At 42.2% G+C, this 20,376-nt stretch overlaps 2 protein-coding genes and 1 long non-coding RNA gene across 6 annotated transcripts; 1 reads left to right on the forward strand and 2 right to left on the reverse strand.

Moving 5' to 3' along the window:
* The first annotated feature begins 5,310 nt into the window (after window positions 1-5,310).
* LOC114240488 (venom protease) lies at window positions 5,311-14,752 on the forward strand. 2 transcript variants are annotated; one of them, XR_016323957.1, is made up of 13 exons: window positions 5,311-5,453; window positions 6,597-6,694; window positions 7,058-7,125; window positions 7,747-7,808; window positions 8,699-8,865; window positions 8,946-9,058; window positions 9,146-9,298; window positions 9,645-9,783; window positions 10,291-10,422; window positions 10,495-10,679; window positions 13,000-13,122; window positions 13,857-13,988; window positions 14,454-14,752. XR_016323957.1 is itself a non-coding variant. In XM_028171053.2 (10 exons), the coding sequence occupies exons 1-10, from the start codon at window positions 5,381-5,383 to the stop codon at window positions 10,657-10,659; spliced, it is 1,170 nt and encodes a 389-aa protein (XP_028026854.2). In that variant the 5' UTR covers window positions 5,311-5,380; the 3' UTR covers window positions 10,660-10,706. The 2 variants fall into 2 exon arrangements, 1 of the variants encoding a protein (XP_028026854.2); XM_028171053.2 differs by lacking the exons at window positions 13,000-13,122; window positions 13,857-13,988; window positions 14,454-14,752 and having other exon boundaries at window positions 10,495-10,706.
* LOC149501706 (uncharacterized) lies at window positions 12,121-13,588 on the reverse strand. Of its 2 annotated transcripts, none has more exons than XR_016323959.1 (2): window positions 13,184-13,588; window positions 12,121-13,097 (listed from the first exon to the last, which is right to left on the reverse strand). It is a non-coding gene; the product is annotated as an uncharacterized LOC149501706 (long non-coding RNA). The 2 variants fall into 2 exon arrangements; XR_016323958.1 differs by having other exon boundaries at window positions 13,180-13,588.
* Window positions 14,753-14,870: 118 nt separating the features above from the next.
* Window positions 14,871-20,263, reverse strand: LOC149501707 (uncharacterized). Of its 2 annotated transcripts, none has more exons than XM_089731706.1 (4): window positions 16,931-20,263; window positions 16,765-16,845; window positions 16,284-16,437; window positions 14,871-15,137 (listed from the first exon to the last, which is right to left on the reverse strand). In XM_089731706.1, exons 1-4 carry the CDS (start codon window positions 17,738-17,740, stop codon window positions 14,968-14,970), a joined length of 1,215 nt encoding a protein of 404 aa, XP_089587832.1. In that variant the 5' UTR covers window positions 17,741-20,263; the 3' UTR covers window positions 14,871-14,967. The 2 variants fall into 2 exon arrangements, with proteins under 2 accessions (XP_089587832.1, XP_089587833.1); XM_089731707.1 differs by having other exon boundaries at window positions 14,996-15,178.
* Between the last annotated feature and the right edge of the window lie 113 nt (window positions 20,264-20,376).

A 20,376-nucleotide genomic window follows, 5' to 3' on the forward strand; every position in this document is an offset into this window, starting at 1 on the left:
AAAAAAGTATATACATACATATATACACAAGCATATATACATCTATATATTAATACGTGAAGCAAAAAGTTTGTATCCCTTTTTACGAAAATTGCGCGGACGGAGGAGTATGAAATTTTCCACACTTATAGAGAATATAGGGAAGAAGTGCACAATGCAAATATTTTTTAAAATAATGCATACAAGATACATTAAATCAATAAAGAAACATTACACACACTACCATGTATTTGACACAACACATATATAAATATACTTTTTGTTTATTGTCAACTGTCAAACTTTTGATAGTGTTTAAAGTATGTGGTCAAATTGAGAATAGATTAATACTGTTTGTCTTTATTATTATTTATTTATAGTGTAGTTTTGGCAAAATCTGTGATTATATTATATAAGTACAATAGTATTTGACAATAGAACCATAATAATGTTTAAACATAAAATTTCAATCGATTAAAGTCGAATTACGACTTCTGTGGGACCACTAGTATTAATAAATTTCCTTAACAAATAACTTCATCTTAATAAGTTCATGACGATTCCGCTAACTTTTCCAACAGCATTCGCCGAACCCTTAACTTGAACGTCCAGCGGTTAGTAATAGTCCTGGTATCGAGAGGAAGCGCATTCCATAGCAGAACAGATTGCACGACAAAAGAGTTACGAACATAACTAGAACTATGTGTGGGACAACGAATTAATAGGCTATGGAGAGAACGTAGGGCCCGCTCATGGCCGGAGTGAAGATATTGAAAATAAGGAGCTAGATAGGAAGGAGGTTCGGGAGACATAAGTAAGGAATGAAGAGTCGTCAGTGCACGTAAATTACGACGCTGGCGAATCGGTAGAAGTTTGAGCTGGGCACGATAAGAAGATATATGATCATATTTACGAAGATTAAAAATAAATCGAATGCAGTTATCAAGAAGACGATCAAGTTTATTAAGGAGGTCTGCATGCAGGTCAAAATAACACACATCACCGTAATCAATTATAGGGAAGATCAAGGCTTGTACCAGCATAGTCTTAGTCGCTGATGGTAAGAAATTCTTGAGGCGATACAGAGCACGAAGAATTTATTATTTATTATTATTTACTCTCGCCGCTTCTATTTAGTTTATTCGTATACAATATTCCCCGGTCGCCGCCGACTCAGTTAGCTTTATTCGCCAACGACACGACTGTTTACTATCCAGGTAGAAACAAGTCCCTAATCGCGAGGAAACTCCAGAGCGCAGTACTAGCTCTAGGATAGTGGTTCCGAAAATAGCACATAAACATCAACCCAGCGAAAAACACAGCAGTGCTATTTCAAAGGGGAAACACCACACGGAATTTCCTCCCGGATTAGGAGGAGGGATCTCACACCCCCAATTACCCTCTTTAACCATTCCCCATACCCTGGGCCAGAAAGGTCAAGTATCTAGGGGTCACCCTGGATGTATCCATGACTTTCCGCCCGCATTTTCGGTAGGCAGCGGCTTGGCTCTGCCCCTGGCATTGCTGAAGTCCATGGGCGACAGTAACCACTCACCATCAGGTGGGCCGTATGCTCGTCTGCCTACAAGGGCAATAAAAAAAAAGCATATAAAATCAGTCCGCGACCGTGCCACGTTTATTCTCGGAAGACTCTACCCCATGATCTATAAGCGGAGTAAAATGTCCCTTTGAAACAAGATGACACTTTACAAAACTTGCATAAGGCTCGTCATGACTTACGCGAGTGCGGTGTTTGCTCACGCGGCCCGCACACACATAGACACCCTCCAATATCTACAATCTCGCTTTTGCAGGTTAGCCGTCAGAGCTCCGTGGTTCGTGAGGAACGTCGACCTGGGCCTCGAATTAATCCGGAAATACATGAAGTCAGCGTCGGAACGGTACTTCGATAAGGCGAAATCGCCTTATCGTTGCCGCCACTGACTATTCCCCGAATTCTAATCACGCAGGAGCAAGTCACAGTCGACGCCCTAGGCACGTCCTTACTGATGCATCAGATCCAACAACCTTTGCATTAGACGCCTTCAGCTCTAATACTAGGAGCAGGCTCGACAAAGAGTTCGCCGTGCAACCTAACCCATGAATCGGCACGCTGCGTTTCTCGCCGGATCTTCTCAGCAGGTCGCGATTCCGATCCGGTAGTAGATTCATTCGCGAAGCAGCTGCTCTTGAGCTGTTAGGTCTCCTTCGGAGGCGATCGAGCAGCTGTTAGCAAATCCCACCCCTCCTGGCTGAGTCTTTGCTCGCCCACCTGTCCTGGTGAAACTGGAAAGGCCTCCGGGCCACTAGTAATCTTCCAATCCTAAAAAAAAGCCGCAGTGGTGAAGATTAAACTCAACCTTAATATTAGCTTTCTCAGCGCGCTTTAAAAAAAACCAAAAATGCAAATATTAAAACATTTACTGGCTAGAGCACATACTCACATAAAAAAAAATGTTTGTTGTCTTATACAATTTACAAAGATTTTGCATAAAATAAAATTATTATAATATGCTTATAAGGGGCTTATAATAGGGGTTAAAGTATGAAATTGCCGTTTTATTGTAATAGGTACCTATTCGAATTGACATAGAACCTTCGTGGTTTGAGATTTTTGAGTAAAACTTTTTTTCAAATAAATGGTAAAACCTATAAGGTTTTTCTTTTGAAAAATGTGCAACATTCGACTATCGATTTTCAATTGTTTTTTTATTCAGCAAGGACAAGAAAGATACAAGAAGGATACTTCGATAATTAGAGTGATTTTTGAATACGAGTTCCGACGCGGAACTAACGCTGCAGAAACAGCTCGCAATATCAATGTTGCGTTTGGAGAGAGGACTGCTAATGAACGATGACCCAGGAATTAGCGGCATGGTTTAACGTTACCTTACCAACAATATTGACTCATTTGCGTCAAATCAATAAAATAATAAAATATAATATAAAAATTGGGTGCCTCATGATTTGACTGATCTGCAGAAAGAAACGCGTGTTGAGACCTGTGTTGTCTTGTTGAATAAATACAGAAATGAAGGAATATTGGATCGAATTGTGACATGTGATGAAAAGTGGATTCTTTACGATAGCCGTAAGCAAAAATGCAATGTCTGACCCCAGGTCAAACGCCGCAACAGTGTCTTAAAGCAAAGTTTACCAATAAAAAGGATTTTTTATTTATTGCTTAGATGGGTGGACGAGCTCACAGCCCACCTGGTGTTAAGTGGTTACTGGAGCCCATAGACATCCACAACGTAAATGCGCCACCCACCTTGAGATGTAAGTTCTAAGGTCTCAAGTATAGTTACAACGTCTGCCCCACCCTTCAAACCGAAACGCATTACTGCTTTACGGCAGAAATAGGTAAGATGGTAGTACCTACCCGCGCGGACTCACAAGAGGTCCTACCACCAGTAAGACCATGGTGGTCTCAGCATGGTGTTATTCACTATAGCTTTCTCCGATCTGGTCAAGCAATAACGGCAGATGTCTACTGTGCCGAGCTCCAAACAATGATAGCAAAACTTACTGTGAAATAGCCCCGACTCATGAATCGATCTTCACCATTATTGCTCCATGATAACGTGAGACCTCATACAGCACGAAAAACCATTTTAACTCTACAGGAACTGCAATTAGAAACCATTCGTCACCCTCCGTATTCGCCAGACCTCGCTCCAACGGACTAATATTTTTTTCGTGATTTGGAAAATTTTCTACGTGATAAAAAGTTTTATTCTCAGTACAAAATGCTTCCACACAGTTTGTAGAATCTAGATCACCAGAGTTTTATCGGAAAGGTATAAATGACCTTTCTATTAGATGGCAGCATTGTATAGATAATAATGGTAGATATTTTGATGAAATAAATATGTTAAATAAAAATAAAAAAGAATTTCAAATTTTCAGTACAAATCGGCAATTTCATAGGTACTTTAATCCCCATATTAAAATTGAAAAAAAATTATTTGTACGCAATTTTATAGCCTTACATATACCAGTATATCGATGCACTTATGTTCCAAAGACTCGTGTAGCAACGTAGCACAAGGAACCAAGGAGAGCAGCATCTACACGCAGCATCTACAGCAGGTCACGTCACTGAAGCCGCCGCCCTGGACGACTGTCATGTTCCGACAGTACAAGAAGCTGCTACAGATCCTTAGTTCGCCACATTGATGCCTTTCGTTATTGTGAACCACCAGCATCGTTTTCGCATCATTCCTCCACTGATTGCCACATTCCTAGTCGTCCCGTGGCAACTCGTTGAAATGTGAGGATGATGAAGTAATGACATGTCGCGGGTTTTAATAAGAGGCAGCAGCTCGTAACGTCCATGAGAAATGGTAGTCACTCACCATCAGGTGATCCGGACGCTCTTCCACCTACAAGGGTCATAAAAAACGGGATGTTGGAGAACTTTCAAAATGTTTTAAGCATGACTTTAAGCTGCAAAGAAAGTACGAGCTGCAAGAACTTACTGAGTTGCTGAAGGAGCCGTTCCGTAGAAAGGAACAAAAAAGAACTATGGTTAACATAAAAGAAAAAATATCGTGGAATTTCTTCTGGAAGGTTCGACTGCGTTGCGGAAATTTTACCGAGCGGGGGCGAGCATCAGGTTAATAAACTTAAAATTCGTATCGACACAACAAGGAAAATGTTTTAAGGAAACTAAGTTTCGGCTTGACTTCGGCTGTGACAGAGTCCTCGCGGTTTTGTGTCAACACATCTCCCACTTGATCCAGGTCCAACATTTATTCTGTACAATTATAATTTATTGAACACTGAATTTTTTCTATCTTCAAAATTCATGTTGTAGGTTATGTTATACCGCAACGCGAATCATTAATAATATTTTAGATAAAAGATTTAAGCTTCGAGCATCGAAACAAAATTGTGAACCATAATTACATAGTTTGATTTAGCTTGATCTTAAGTATAATATATAATACTAAAGACTGGCTGACCCGGCAGACTTCGGAGTGCCTCAATCGATAAATAAAGGACCTAAGCTTTTGTATAAAATAAACTTGAAACAAACAAAAGGAATCGTCCGACGGTGGACACATCAAAGGAAAAACAAAATTGTTATTTTTATTTAATTCCGAGCATTTTTATATATATCTACCTTTTAAACCATCTCTGGACTTCCACAAATTATGATTCAAGACCAAAATTAGCCAAATCGGTCCGGCCGTTCTCGAGTTTTAGCGAGACTGACGAACAGCAATTCATTTTTATATAATATATAGATAGATATATAAGATATAGTAGAAGTATATATAAGATAAGGATGTTGGCCTTTGCTTCGTCTCGGGATATCGCTCTCATCGCTGTCACAGGAGGGGGTGCTAACGCTCAGTCGCGGCACAGTCGCGGTGCCGGTCTGTGCGCACACAAGATGTCTCGTGCCGCGTTCGTGCTGGGGTCTGTGCTTCTTTCCTACTTCAGAAGTACCGTGGCTGATGTTGAAGGTACTAATACGCCGTCGCCGCGTCGTCTCGGACCTCTGCTTGTGTTTCCAGACCGATTGTGTTGCGATAATCGCCGGAAGTGATCATCGTTCCCAATTTCATAAAAACGACACTAAAACTGCTATTCAATACTGTAATCCTGCCTTTAATATCCTCGATAGAAAGCATTCAAAGCCGAAACAAGAATGGTTCCGTCTACAAGTCGTCTAGTCAATAATTACATTGTATATCTCGTTAATCCGTGTGTGTCTGATGAAAAAATTCAAACCATTTCATCATCATCATCATCATCATCACCCGCCCACAGTCGCCCACTGCTGGTCATAGGTCTCTCCCAACCACTGAGCCCGGTCTCGCCATCCACCTCTTGTCTCTAATGTTATGTAAATTTAGAAGCACAAAAATCATTACGAAAGTTTAATAATGAAGACACAAAAACAACAATACCTAATATAATTGTTGATGGCAGACGAGCTGGCAGTCCACCTGGTGGTATGTGGTAATTAATAATAACCAGGGACAAGTCACACACGGTCATTTGGCTCCAAACTAAGATTTCCTATACTATGGGAACCCGAGACATATATAAATATACGTTTAAATAAATACATATACTAGAGATGTCAAACACTCAGAAAAAGAGCCAATAGACCTGTTCATCACACGAATGTTTGCTCGATGAGAGATGTAAAATCGAACCCATGACCCTCGGCCCAGCAGTCAGGCGCGCTAATTATTGCATCGCCGAGTCAGTCCTGATATTGACAAGTGCTGACAATGTCGGGAGCACAGGTAAGCCGCCTGTTGTGTAACACGCCCCGAACTCTAAACTAATACGGTTGTGGTGGAAAGGGCGAGGTAATTAATAATACTGTCGATTTAATGAGACTAGTTCAAGTTAACCTGATCCGTGATCCGTGACTGACTTTGCTGATAATGCCACTATATACATACACACACACATGGTCACACAGAGACCACATAAAGCGTTTCGTTGAGTTTTTTATTTACATTATTTAAGAAATGATTTTTTTTGATGAATAATAATTTCATTTCTTTTATGTATCAACAGATTTAGGAATGTTATTTGATAATTATAATGAATACGATATTTCCATCGTGAGAGCACGTGTCGTGTTGCAGGGGCCCGGTGTGTCCGCGACGGCTACAACGGCACGTGCGTGCTAAGCAAGCGCTGCGAGACACTCATCCTGGACTACAGGGATAGATCCTTCCCGCCGGTCAGTATCACTGTTCTTTAATCAAGCAATTAAATACCAGCGACGCCAGGAGATGACGTCGGATCATCATCAGTTTCGGAATCTTTAGAGACATAGCACGTATTCGCTGGTCTTAGCACGACTCCAGCTTAAACTTTAGGTAGTTCTTGCCACTTTTGCTGTCGGTTGCCCTGCCAGGGCTATGAACAATTGCCGAGCCGGTGATTCCGCAGCTCCGGTCAACCCGTCGTTAGGTACTCACTGCAACTACTCCATCTTGCCTGTTCACATAAGTACATAACTTAAAGCAGAGTGGATTGTTGGTAGTTCTGATGAGAGGTATAGAACAGCCTCATGGACGTTTGTGTGCGTGTGTGTCGTCAGGTGTGCGGGCTTCGCGGCAAGGAGCCCATCGTGTGCTGCACCGACTGTGAGCTCGTGGACAACATCGGGTGAGTTAATATATCTCGATAATATATATAAAGAAAGTATTAAAATAATAAATATTCAAAATGTTATTTCTTTCCAAATTAATTGTACAGATACAGATAGATGATATCTTGAAGAACCGTTGCGTGGCAATGAACTGAAACCCTTCAGAAGGAATTCAATTTATATTTGTACAACCAGGTAGTTCCTGAAGGCGCGTACTCCACGTAGCTCCGCTACAGTAAACTATTGTTGTGTCTTCGCGGACAAAGGCTCTCGATACGACGCGGCGACGAGCACTTCGGCGCAGAAATGGTTAAAGTAAATGTAATGTGATCCATAAATGATTACGGTTAACATTGCGGTGGTATATAACAAATCCGGCTAGGTCTTGGGACGAACCTTAATGGATTAGCTTGACTCTAAGCCAGTTCCGGGCAACAACGTGCAGACCGTCAGTCTACCGAGTGACTCCACTCGCCAGGTCTTCCCTTCGTATCCCCAAGCTATAGATACGCGACCCAACCACAACCGGAATCACCAAACCAAACTAGCGCCGCTCTGACCCTCCCGCAGTTCAACACGAGCTGTTGATAACAACTGCCCACTGGCATTAAATAATTGTATTTCTTTTTTACTTTCAGTAATATATATCTGACCAAAAAATACGGCCGACTGGAAAAAATAAACAAAAAGTCTTGGGACGGTATGTACGCAGTTTCGTGTTTGTTTCTCCAAGCTTCTAAAGGTGGTTTATTGCTTAGATGGTAGGACGAGCTCACAGCCCACCTGGTGTTAAGTGGTTACTGGAGCCCATAGACATCTACAACGTAAATGGACCACCCACCTTGAGATATGAGTTCTAAGGTCTCAGTACAGTTACAACGGCTACCCCACCCTTCGAACCGAAACGCATTACTGCTTCACGGCAGAAATAGGCGGGGTGGTGATACCTACCCGTGCGGACTCCCAAGAGGTCCTACCACCAGTGATTACGCAAATTATAATTTTGCGGGTTTGATTTTTATTACACGATGTTATTCCTTCACCGTGGAAGTCAATCGTGAATTTACTGTTTTTGTTTCATAAGCTATATTAGTATGACATTTTATTCCTTAAATGGGTAGTCGAGCTCACGGCCCACCTGGTATTAAGAGATTACCAGAGTCCAAATACATCTATAACGTAAATGCTGCCACTCACTTTGAGACATAAGTTGTAAGGTCTCACTTTTAACAGTACAACGGCTGCTCTACCCTTCAAACCGAAACGCATTACTGCTTCACGGCAAAAATAGGTGGTATCTACCCGTGCGGACTGACAAGACGACCTACCACTACTAACTATTATAATTTTGCGGCTTTGATTTTTTTACACGACGTTATTCCTTCACTGTGGAAGACAGTCGTGAACATTTCAAAAGTACATATTATTATTTCATTGGAAAAAATTGGTACCCGCCTGCGAGATTCGAACCTCAGTGCATTGTTACATACGAAGGCACCAGGCGTCTTATCCTTTAAGCTACGACGATTTCAAAACATATAATTTAATGATAAAGATTAACAAGATAATTTAACTATATTCTCCTTCCAGCTTGCATCGACAACGTTTTGAACATACCATCATATTTATGTCAAAGCTCCACTACTTTTGACTTCGATAAATACTGGGATGTTAAAAAAAAATGTCACAAAATAAATTTGTCGTTGGTAGCACCGGCCGGCGGTAAAGACGCCGAAAGAGCGGAGTTCCCCTTCATGGTAATGTACCGCAGAGATCGTAAGGGCAGTGCACGTGTCGCAGAGGCTCGCATAGGTACTGATGTGCACGTGTGCTGCAGGCGCTGCTGGGGTTCGGACCGAGCGCAGAGGAGGCGCAGTGGCTGTGCGGCGGGTCGGTGCTCTCCGCGCGGTACATCCTCACGGCGGCGCACTGCATCTCCGAGCCACGCCTGTCAGTTCACTCGCCGGCGCCACGCTACCACGCACACGCACACACAGACACTAGACGCCAATAAACAGCACGCCCTGTCGTCCGCAGGGGACCCTTGAAGTACGCAGCTCTCGGCATCCTGAAGCGTTCCGACCCTCCTGAGATCTGGCAGCGGCACACCCTCGCCCAGGTCATCCCGCACCCCGACTACGCCTCGCCCTCCAAGTACCACGACATCGCGCTCCTCAAGACCGAGAAACAGTACGTGTCATCATAATGCTTAGTAAATATACATACCTATCGAAATCAACAAAGGAACTTTTCTAAGACCAGATATTTTTTAGTTTCCACCAATCTGTAACCAATTTAATGTCAATTCACTTGTGTATCTACCTCTTAGACAACGAGTTTATCATGGGCAGTCTATGGTTCTTCTTCCTCTACCTGAACTTATGCACGGGTGGTCCTTACGTCATCTGTAAACTCACCTTTATTTTCTCGCATATCCTATTTCAAACAGTTCATTCAAGTAGATTTTAGACCGCTCTGTGCGGTATACGGAGTAAAGAGAAACCCTATGATGATTGTAATTTTATTTCGTTTGTAGAATACAATTCAACGTCAACGTGGTTCCCGCGTGCTTGTATTCTGGTGAGAAGAAGCGCAACATCGATCCAAGTCGAGCTCTGGCCCTGGGCTGGGGTTACCTCGGACCAAATACACAATTAGCTGATGTTCTACAGAAGGTAACTGTGAGGGTTGCAGTGGGTATATCTATAGGTGCGTGCTTGGTGTTATAGTGTAGACTAATGAAACGTCCCCTGTGGTGAGCATGCATTAGATATCTGGCATTTACAACGGTAGCCCTTGAGAGGTCTACTAGTCGCGCTTGGTGCTCGAGTGTCCTCAACGTTCAAACTCACCTGTCGATGAAATTTACATTCTGTAATATGTACAATAATGAAAACAAGTGATGCAGTGGACAAATTGTGTCCGCTTGTAACTTTCATGATATTATGGGAGGTTTTAAGACAAAGGGAATATCTTCCACCGACAGGGTGATATTGATCGGTAGACCGACGGTCCGAAATCTTGTAACACAGAAAGTTGTATAATTTAGAGTATAAGTATATGTAATCTTATCTTGAAAATGTTGTAAAGCAGATTTCGGCATCTGTCAAATGTCTTGTGTTCTGTGATGGCTACCCTCTACAATAGTGTGGGACTTATGTGGTCAACTCTCTCTATACTAGGTTGAAGTGAGCGAGTTCACCGCTGAGGAGTGTTCGACACGCTACCCTTCGAACCGACACATGCTCGACGGGTTCGACAACAGCACGCAGTTGTGCTACGGAGACCGCAAGAAGACGCGCGACACTTGCCAGGTTACCTTTGTACTGTACCACAACGTAGTGGATCAGTGTTGAGTTGTCTCATATGATAACGTATTGTGACAGGGCGATAGCGGCGGACCCTTGATCCTGCATCAAAGTGAGGTGGGCTGCGCGAAGGCAGTGTTCGGCGTGACGTCATCAGGCGTGGAGTGTGACGAAGCTACTGCAGGCCTCTACACGCGCGTCGAGCACTACAAGCCCTGGATCGAGAGCATTGTCTGGCCTTGAACACCTGTGACTAACACTATGTAATAAACTATTGTTTACTTATTGTCTTATATACTTTTATTGCCATATGGTTGCGGCGAACTAGAATAGTACCATCCCATATCTTCCCGTGACTATCTTAGAAGGCTATTAAGGAAGCGTGAACAAGTACTGACCCCCCTGTAACTTATTTACCATCATTTACCATCATACGGGTCGACCCTTTGCGCACAATTAGACATTGCAATTACGAACACTACGACCAGATTGCCAAGACAACGTGGATACACCCCAGATCGAAGCTTCGCACCTTATCGATTACACTGTCGTGCGTCAAAAAGATCTTTCTCAAGTCCAAGCTACCCGTATCATGCGTGGTGCTCACTGTTAGACAAATCACAGACTTGCTGTCCCAAATTTGAGTCTTCGTCTTGGACGTCGATGTAGATCGAAAAGTTTAAGACGGAATTGAATTTTGAATTACTCCAAGACATTGATACGTGGGCAAACATGCCGAAGCCTTGAGCGCTCCATTGCAGCTCCTCGATCTAAAATCGGTCGAGATCAGTACTGTCTGGGAGACGCTATCTTCTCATATTATCGAAACCTTTACATCTACTTTTGGCCTCACAGTCCGAAAACGTGAGGACTGGTTTGATGAGGAGAATTATAGGTTATTCGGATATTCGGGCTCTACATAAAAAGAGAATTAGAGTTAGAGTTCTGTTAAAGGGATTTATTTGGAAATATTCTGCCAGAACCGGAGTTCTACTTCCGACCGGACCGTGGTACTTGTGAGGCAATTTTCTCATTGCTTCAATCGCAGAAAAAAAGCAGAGGTCAGGGTCGTAGCATGTATCTCTGTTTTGTTGACCTTGAGAAGACATTTGATAGTGAACCGACAGCGCGCCGCTACCACTCGTCTGCCGGAGCTCGCGCGGGGCGACCTCCCGCTCGGCGGCTGTGTTGTGTTTTCAGATTATTGCAACTGTGTTCGACCTGTCACGCAATACGAGAGGTGTCCATCTCAGAGCAAGAACTAAAGCTGTGGTACACACAGACAACATGTGTCGCGTCACGCTCGTGTGCTGTTGTGTTACTCACTGGTCACGGTGGTCTTGTCGCTGATGATATCGAAGATAAACATATTCCATTGTTACATTCCGTCAATACTGTTGTTGTCTAGACACGACCGGCAAGACTGAGGTATATGTAACGAGCAGCTAGTTCTTCACACGTGAGACAGTCTGTGTTATTGGTATAATATAAGTGAAGTTACGCGTTTGCTCACGGTGTCATTAAGCAATCCACAATATTCATTTCATTTTTATTCTTCAATGTAGGTGTAGGAACACTCAACACTATTTATGTTTGACGAAGCATGTTGCTGATAACTTTATTTCTGTAATCTGACGAAGCATGTTGCAGATAATAACATGTACTTTTAGGTTAGGTATATTGTGTTCTTTTTTTTTTATAATAAATAAATAAATTAATTTATGTTATGATTTCTACTTTTTCTGCTCTCAATTTTAAATTGTTCACGAAGAAATATCTTCAGTGTAAGTGGGTTAGAATTACAGCTTACGCACTATGGTTATTTGACTACACGCCTAAAGGTCTTTCAGAAAATCAGGATGGCGTTGATTCCTACTATCAACGCCATCCTGATTTTCTTTCTTACTCCACGCTGCTGCAGGGCGATGGTTTGTGAATAATGAAATTGAGTAAGTTTGTTCTATAGAAAGATATTCAAACATTGACAAAATTCATATTTTTATTCACAGAAATGTGATATTTCATTTACCCATAATATATTATGTAGTTATACATAGTATATTTTCGATTCAAACGCTAATATATTTATTTTTTCTGCACTATTTTTGGTATTGAATCCAGATCTCAGTCCTCAAAAAACTTGAAAGAAAACTATTTCGAGAGGTGAAAGGCTAGATCGCTTAATACGCGCAATTTATCTTTGTAATTAAAGATGCGTTTTATTTAGTATTAGCATCAACAGTTGGATATTTTTAATTGAACTTTAAATATGTTTACCCCATTGAGATAGCTGAAAAAGTTACTTTGTTATTTGATATTTTTTCCACGTTTAAACTTTAAATGGCTCTCCGGTAAAGTTGCAAAGATTTATTCCTTAAACAAAATAGATTTTCACTCTTCGATTTGATATTGAGATGTTACTTGGTCGTAGACGGCATTCTCTATACCAGATATGGCTTGGTGGGACTAATTTCTCATCTTATTCTTTAACTTCAAGAGTTTGTCAACTATTCTATTTTAGCTGCGATGACATTTGTCACGTGCCTCTGACCTCTGTTCTCTGTATACGTACGCTGTGTACAGTGAGTGTGAGTGCGCGCCGCGCCGCAGGGGCCTGGTGTCTCCGGGACGAGCACAATGGCACGTGCGTGCTCGCCAAACGCAGCGTCTCTCATCTTGGACTACAAATCACATAATTTCCCACCGGTAATTAGATTCATTACATACAGAACAGAAGTAATGAAGAAAATGAAGAATACATACGTACTATGTACCAGGAGTGAGTTTGATACAGAAGCCGTTTGATAACGTGAGTGGAAATTATGTAATGTTCCGTGAGCTCATCTGCCACCTACAGAAATAAACAAATACAATAAATAGCGTTACTAATACTTATAATAACTGGTTTCGTGAACAGCACAAGTTGATTTTCCTTAAGGAAGACCGGCTCGTGTGCCGCGTGACCACGTCGCGTCACGCTCGACGCAGATCAGAATCAAATGTTTAGAATTATTTGATAATATTGTTTGTGATATCTAATTTTGAGCTTTACTTGAATCTTGTAAATTGAATTTTTATTTAATTTATTTTCGACTAGCTGACCCGGCAAACTTCGTGGTGCCTCAACCGATAAATAAAATACCTAAACTTTTGTATAAAATAAACTTAAAACCTTCGATCAATAATAGTTCGAAGCTTAAAACAAACAAAAGGAATGCGTCCGACGAGGGACACATGAAAGGAAAAACAAAATTGTATTTTTTTTAAATTCCGAGCATTTTCATATTTATCTACCTTTTAAACCTTCTCTGGACTTCCACAAATAATTCAAGACCAAAATTAACCAAATCGGTCCAGCCGTTCTCGAGTTAGTTTTTTGTTCTGTGGTGGCTACCCGCCACAATAGTGTGGGACTTATCTTGTCAACCATTCTATACTAGGTTGAAGTGAGCGAGTTCACTGCCGAGGAGTGCTTGACGCACTACCCTCCGCACCGACACCAGCTCGACGGGTTCGACAACAGCACGCAGCTGTGCTACGGAGACCGCGACAAGACGCGTGACACTTGCCAGGTTACCTTCGTGTCTTGCCTCAGACTTTAAATGGCAAATACCCAATGTAAAATTATTCAGTATGAAAATCATAAACTTAGGTAAGGTTGGGCCCTACGCTAAAGTTTATTCGGTTTCGCATACACAGCTAGGGCGTGCTATACTAGACAGCTGCACCGTTCTGCCAGAAGCGAACTCATCAACAAAACAAAACAAAAAAAAAGCCCACTGAGTTTGTTTCGCCGGTTCTTCTCAGGACTGTAGCTTTTTTTGGAACCGGTGGTACAGTTAACATTGTTATTTATATTTTGACATTCAACAAGTGTGTCATACTGACATCTTAAGTTGAAATAAATGATTTTGGATTGAATTTGAATCTGAGAATCTATTTCAACAGAAGTAGTTGGATATAAATTTGTTAAAAAAAGAGAGAAAGATATCTTTTGGGAGTACCTACACCAATTTTCAGAGTGTATTTTTAATCAGGGTGACAGCGGCGGTCCCTTGATCTTTGAAGAGGGTGAGGTGCGTTGTACGAGAACAATATTCGGCGTGACGTCATCGGGCGTGGAGTCGATGTAGCGGCCGCCGGACTCTACACGCGCGTCGAGCACTACAAGCCCTGGATCGAGAGTATCGTCTGGCCTTGAGTTGGCTTATAAACTAATTAATAAACGCTTTGTTTACTCGTTTTGCTGTTTAATTTTAACCGACTTCAACAAAGGGTATTTGTGTGTGCAGAATAATTAACCTAATCATTTTCGTTAAGCCTTAAGGGCGTCTTTTAGGCTCGACACGTGGAGGCCTGACATGACGTCCGGTCAACCGATATACGTATGTCGGTTTACATGGGAATCTAGTTCTCCCGCTTAAATATTAATTGAAGAAAATGAAACTCGAAAGTATTCGCAGGACGTATTTATTGTAGTAGCAAGATTGATTTGCAAAATTAGCTTGAAATATTAAGACGAGTCGAGAATGAGGCGGCGCTCGTTGAGGCTCAGTACAGGTCCGCGAACTGTATCATGACAATGAGGTAGGTGACGCAGACGTTGAACACGGTGACCGGCAGCGTGAGGTCGAGGGGCACCACGCGGCACGCTCGCAGCCGGCAGCCGCGCGCCTCCACGTACCCGATGAACTCCGCCAGCGAAGAGTACCGTTTCATGTCTACAAAACTCAGCCACATCGCGTCACTTAGTCGTCGTGGCCTAAAGGACAGGACGTTCGGTGCATTCGTATCGAGCGATGCACCGGTGTTCGAATCCCGCAGGCGGGTACCAATTTTTCTAATGAAAGACGTACTCAAGAAATGTTCACGATTGACTTCCACGGTGAAGGAATAACATCGTGTAATAAAAATAAAACCCGCATAATTATAATTTTCGTAGTTACTGATGGTAGGACCTCTTGTGAGTCCGCACGGGTAGGTACCACCGCCCTGCCCATTTCTGCCGTGAAGCAGTAAGGCGTTTCGGTTTGAAGGGTAGGGCAGCCGTTGTAACTATACTGAGACCTTAGAACTTCTATCTCAAAGTGGGTGGCGCATTTACGTTGTAGATGTCTATGGGCTCCAGTAACCACTTAACACCAGGTGGGCTGTGAGCTCGTCCACCGTATTAAGCAATAAAAAAAAACTGAATCCTTTTAACCGATCTCTCCGAGTTCATTATAGAGCGCATTGTGAGTTCATACAGGTGGAATTCCTATTTTAAAGCAGCCACGCACTCCGGCTTAAAGAGTGGAACAACAACTGTATAACCATTACGATTGAGAGGTGGAAGTCTGTTGGAGGTTGCACCGCGGTACGGGGCAGCATTAGCGTTGTTATGTCCGTGGACTCTGGTAACCACTAGGTAACTAACAGAATCGCGTGCCTCTAGAGCATTCTCTAGAGCAACGGTCGGGAAACCGGGGTAAATTACCCCAAATGGGGTAAAACAAAATTTTGGGGGGTAAAAATGAAACTTTTGTGAGTAAAAAGTATATATTGAAGTGAAACTTCTTTAGAATCGTTGTGATTTCAAACTCGATGAAACGAAATGAAACGAAACGAAAAAATAAGTCCATAGAGACAGAATGAGATAGAACACATTATTTGGAAACACAAAGTTCACGTGATTGACCCAGGTATTTTATTGTAGGCATCGTGTGCCGCGATTGGCTTGCCGAAGCGACTCCGAGTGCTATCATGGGGGCTATAATATGAAAGATGCTAAAAAGAAGCGATTTCGTTTTTTTTTGTTCTTCGCCATAATTAAAAAAGTTCTCCGACCGCTGCTCTAAAGCTTCAGAACAAGTATCGGGGCTCGTTACCGACGCCGTTGTTGAGACACAGCCGGTCGTGGAGAGTGATCTTGAGGCCGTCGACCTGGACCGCCATCATGTCCGCCAGCAGCACCGGCGCGAACAACATCAGAAAGTCGAGAGTTATCTCGAGGTACCGCACCACGTACACAGCCATGTTGTACTGTTAACACATCGAGGACGCTACACGCTCAGCATCAATGTCATTTTTTTATTGCTTAGATGGGTGGACGAGCTCACAGCCCACCTGGTGTTAAGTGATTACTGGAGCCAATAGACATCCACAACGTAAATGCGACACCCACCTTGAGATATAAGTTCTAAGGTCTCAGTATAGTTACAACGGCTGCCCCACCCTTCAAACAGAAACGCATTACTGCTTCACGGCAGAAATAGGCAGGGCGGTGGTACCTACCCGTGCGGACTCACAAGAGGTCCTACCACCAGTAAAAATGTGCGCATTGTACTTTCTGTTCAGTGACGCGCTCACCTTGTTGCTTATTATCATTTCCAAGGTGATGAAGACGTCGACCATCACCACGAGGACGGTGAACACCAGCACCACCAGGAACTGCGAACATACAGTGGTATTGTCACGCACGAACTCGTTTCTGTGTTCCCTCGAGCTTGACTTTCTCGAAGGACGCGCCACTCACCGGAACATCCAAAGACTGTTTGATCTTATCGGTGCAGTCTTTCAGAGCAATGTAGATCAGATTCGCTCTTCTTATCTCGAAGTCATTCTTCATGAGCTCCCTTAATTTCTTGAAACGACAATAAATAGAAAACAGTACGAAGAAGTAAACCGTGAGGAACAGATACATGCACATGGTCTCTAAGTTGTTGAGAACCTCTAACACGTCGACAAACTCGAAGCCGTCGGCGCGGACGAGCCTGCTGGTGCTGTAGATGACGAACCTGAGCACCGTCATGGTCGCGGTGAACAGCAACATTTTGGACTCGATCCGGTAGTCGCAGGCGGAACCAAAGAGCTCATCGATCGTCGACAAGTCGGCGAACAAATCCCCGCATTTGAACGTGGAGCGCGACGCGGAGTACGTGACGGCGACCAGGATGTTCTCGCACAGCAGCGTGCCCGGAGCCCAGCCCAGCGCGAGGGCGTTCGGCCGTCTCCACAGCGACATGAAGCTCACCGCGGCCAGACCCATCCGCACCGAAATGCTGAACATCGATATCAATATTTTTGTAAGCTTTTTAGCATTTCTATCGAAGCCGAAGTCCAGCGCGGTCACTGAGTGAACCGCTAGAAAGTATATTTTAAAGAATTTCGAGTGTTCCTGATCACCGCCCCTCGGAGTCTTCCCTAAATCAAAGTTTACGAGAGATTTTTGCGTGAACATTGTCCCACAAATGAACTTTGAGAAAATGCGTGGCTCTCCGACTCCGGCACGGATATCTGGTGGTCGCAATCGAAATAAATTGATGCTATTAGTCCTGTGTGCCATCGGACGATGAGTACTTGTGTCTTGATGTCATTTCATGATAAAATCTTAATTATATGAACATTAAAACGAGTTACACTGTAATAACAGCAATAGCATCTCATTATCGGTACTACTGATCATTATCTTCTACATAATGAGCACTTTCAGGTATTGGTCAACTTTGAGAATTACAATAAGTACTCACTGAAAACACGACAGGCATCTTATTTGAAACAAATTAAATATTTTTATTGAAAACAATAATGAGATCATAAAAAAGCCGGCCAAACTATAAAATAGTTAAAATTAAACATTACAATGTAATGTCATCTATACTAATATTATAAAGCTGAAGAATTTGTTTGTTTGAACGCGCTAATCTAAGGAACTACTGGTCCGATTTGAATAATTCTTTCAGTGTTAGATAGCCCATTTATAGAGGAAAGGTATATGTTATATAACATTACGCTAAGACCAATAGTAACGGAGCACCAATAAAGAATGTTGCTAAATCGGGGTTTTATTTCCTTTTTGATAGCTTCCGCTGCGTGCGCTGCGGAAACGGTTAAAATTACGCTAAAATTATGTATGAGAGAATTGTTCCCCTTTAAAAGATCTAAAAAAAAGTCCGCGACAGCAGTCTATATATTAAGGTTGGCTCACTATAACGTTTTTTATGGTAACCAAATTTGTTTTAAAATAAAGCACTATTTGTGAAGGTGTTTTTGTGAAGATGATATGAATCCTTATCCAAATATTTATTAGTTATTCATTACATTCATTACATTAGTTATTCATTACAAGGCTTTGAAAATTATAGATTTTTCTGAATCTCTTCAGGATCCCATCATTGATGATTACAGGACCATTCGGGAAGTCTACCCTTTCGATCAAAATAAAGAAAAAAGAATTATCAGAATCGGTTCAAGCATTCTCGAGAATACGGTGAACATACATAGATAAAAAATGATGGTCGAATTGAGAACTTCCTCTTTTGGAGTCGGTTAAAAAGCGTGGTTTTGGCACCATAAATTAACATTCTATTATTTAAAAATATTTTCACTACCTACGTAAATGAAGAGACGGGTAAAATTTAGGGTTATGCCATAGTAACTATTCCACGCGGACGAAGTCGCGGGCAAATGCTAGTATTTAATAAAAAATTTTTTTGGTACAGTGACCAAAAACGCCCTCTATGGCCTCGTTCAATCCAGATGTTTTTCTTTTAGCGCCATCTTTCGGATGTAATTGACAACAATATGTGACAGGCAGTCGATTCATTGAACAGACTTTTAGTTATATATAAAACCACTAGATGTCGTCATTTATATAATTTTAATTAGGCTCCTGAGAAGCATAAGAAAAAATATATATGAGAAATGTCCATGGTCCATCGGAATTCATTGAATAATCAAATCAAAATGTCAAAGATTTGGCAGCAGATTTATAATTTATTGTCTACCTCTTCGAAAAACTAAAAATAACTTAAAGCAAATTCCATATTTGTACACGTACAGATGGCAGTGTTCTATAAATATAAGAAAGACAAAAAGAACAAATACGTGGGTCAGCTGATCTTACTTAACTGAGACACTATTTCATGTATATTAATTAACCTATTGGAGCAATCCCTCGGTGCATTATAGACGCCCACATAGGGATTTCTAAATACCTAGTTCAGGTCCTATTATTGTTTCATCAGAGCCCATTTTTGCTAGCTCATCTGTCTGCCTTATATCCCTAGGCTCCGATGCAGGTACTGTTGTGTCGAGCCCGGAACCGACTTGTTAAGGGTCCGTGTGCCCTCCGGCATAAATAGCGTTCTCTTACATGCGCTCGTTATAAGCCACGCCCACTGAGTTTCTCGCCGGATCATCTCAGTGGGTCACGTTTCCGATCTGGTGGTAGATCCTGCGAAGGACGGCTCTTGCTAGGGTTCGTGTTAGCAACGTCATCAAGTTTGAGCCCCGTGAGCTCACCTACTAGCCCCGTGACGCTGATATGATCTTTCTAGACGATGGTCTTTTTTTTTCCTACCGCTCCTGCCTACCTAAGCTCACCGGCTCATCGGAAAATATTTAAGCCACTTAGTCTTTGCACCTTAGTGTTGCTCCGCATTGCGAATGTGTAGTACATGAGATCCGGAGTACTTACAATGTTTTAAAAGACCCCGAGATTCCGTTCGACCGACTAAAATTATATTGTGAATCCTTGGGGCTCATGGACATCATGATGGTAATGCCGCCATCGACCATAAGATTTGAAGTATAAGAGTTCAATTTGTAATAATTACGTAAATTATAATAGATTTGATTTTTCTATCCTTCATCGTAGAAGTAATTCATGAACATGACGTGTCTGCATGATTTGAACCCGGGACAGTCGTATCGCTCGGTGGGAGCACACCCCGCGTCTTATCTTTTAAGCCACGACGCCTTCAAATTAACTTTAGTTAGTTTAATCCTGTTTTAGCTTCGAGAGCGATCTTTTTACATAACAAATTTAAAATTATTGAGCGATGGCATCCATCGAATTCCACCGTTCTATTTACTGAAGCTACAACCTATGATGCAAGTTAAGGGTCTAACACCCACACAACGTCAACAAATTGAGTTTAGTTATTTTTGGCTTACGTTATCATGTAGGTAAAGCGGGAC

This window comes from Bombyx mandarina, chromosome 12 (genome assembly GCF_030267445.1).
Source record: "Bombyx mandarina strain Sakado chromosome 12, ASM3026744v2".
Classification (NCBI taxonomy): Eukaryota; Metazoa; Arthropoda; class Insecta; order Lepidoptera; family Bombycidae; genus Bombyx; species Bombyx mandarina.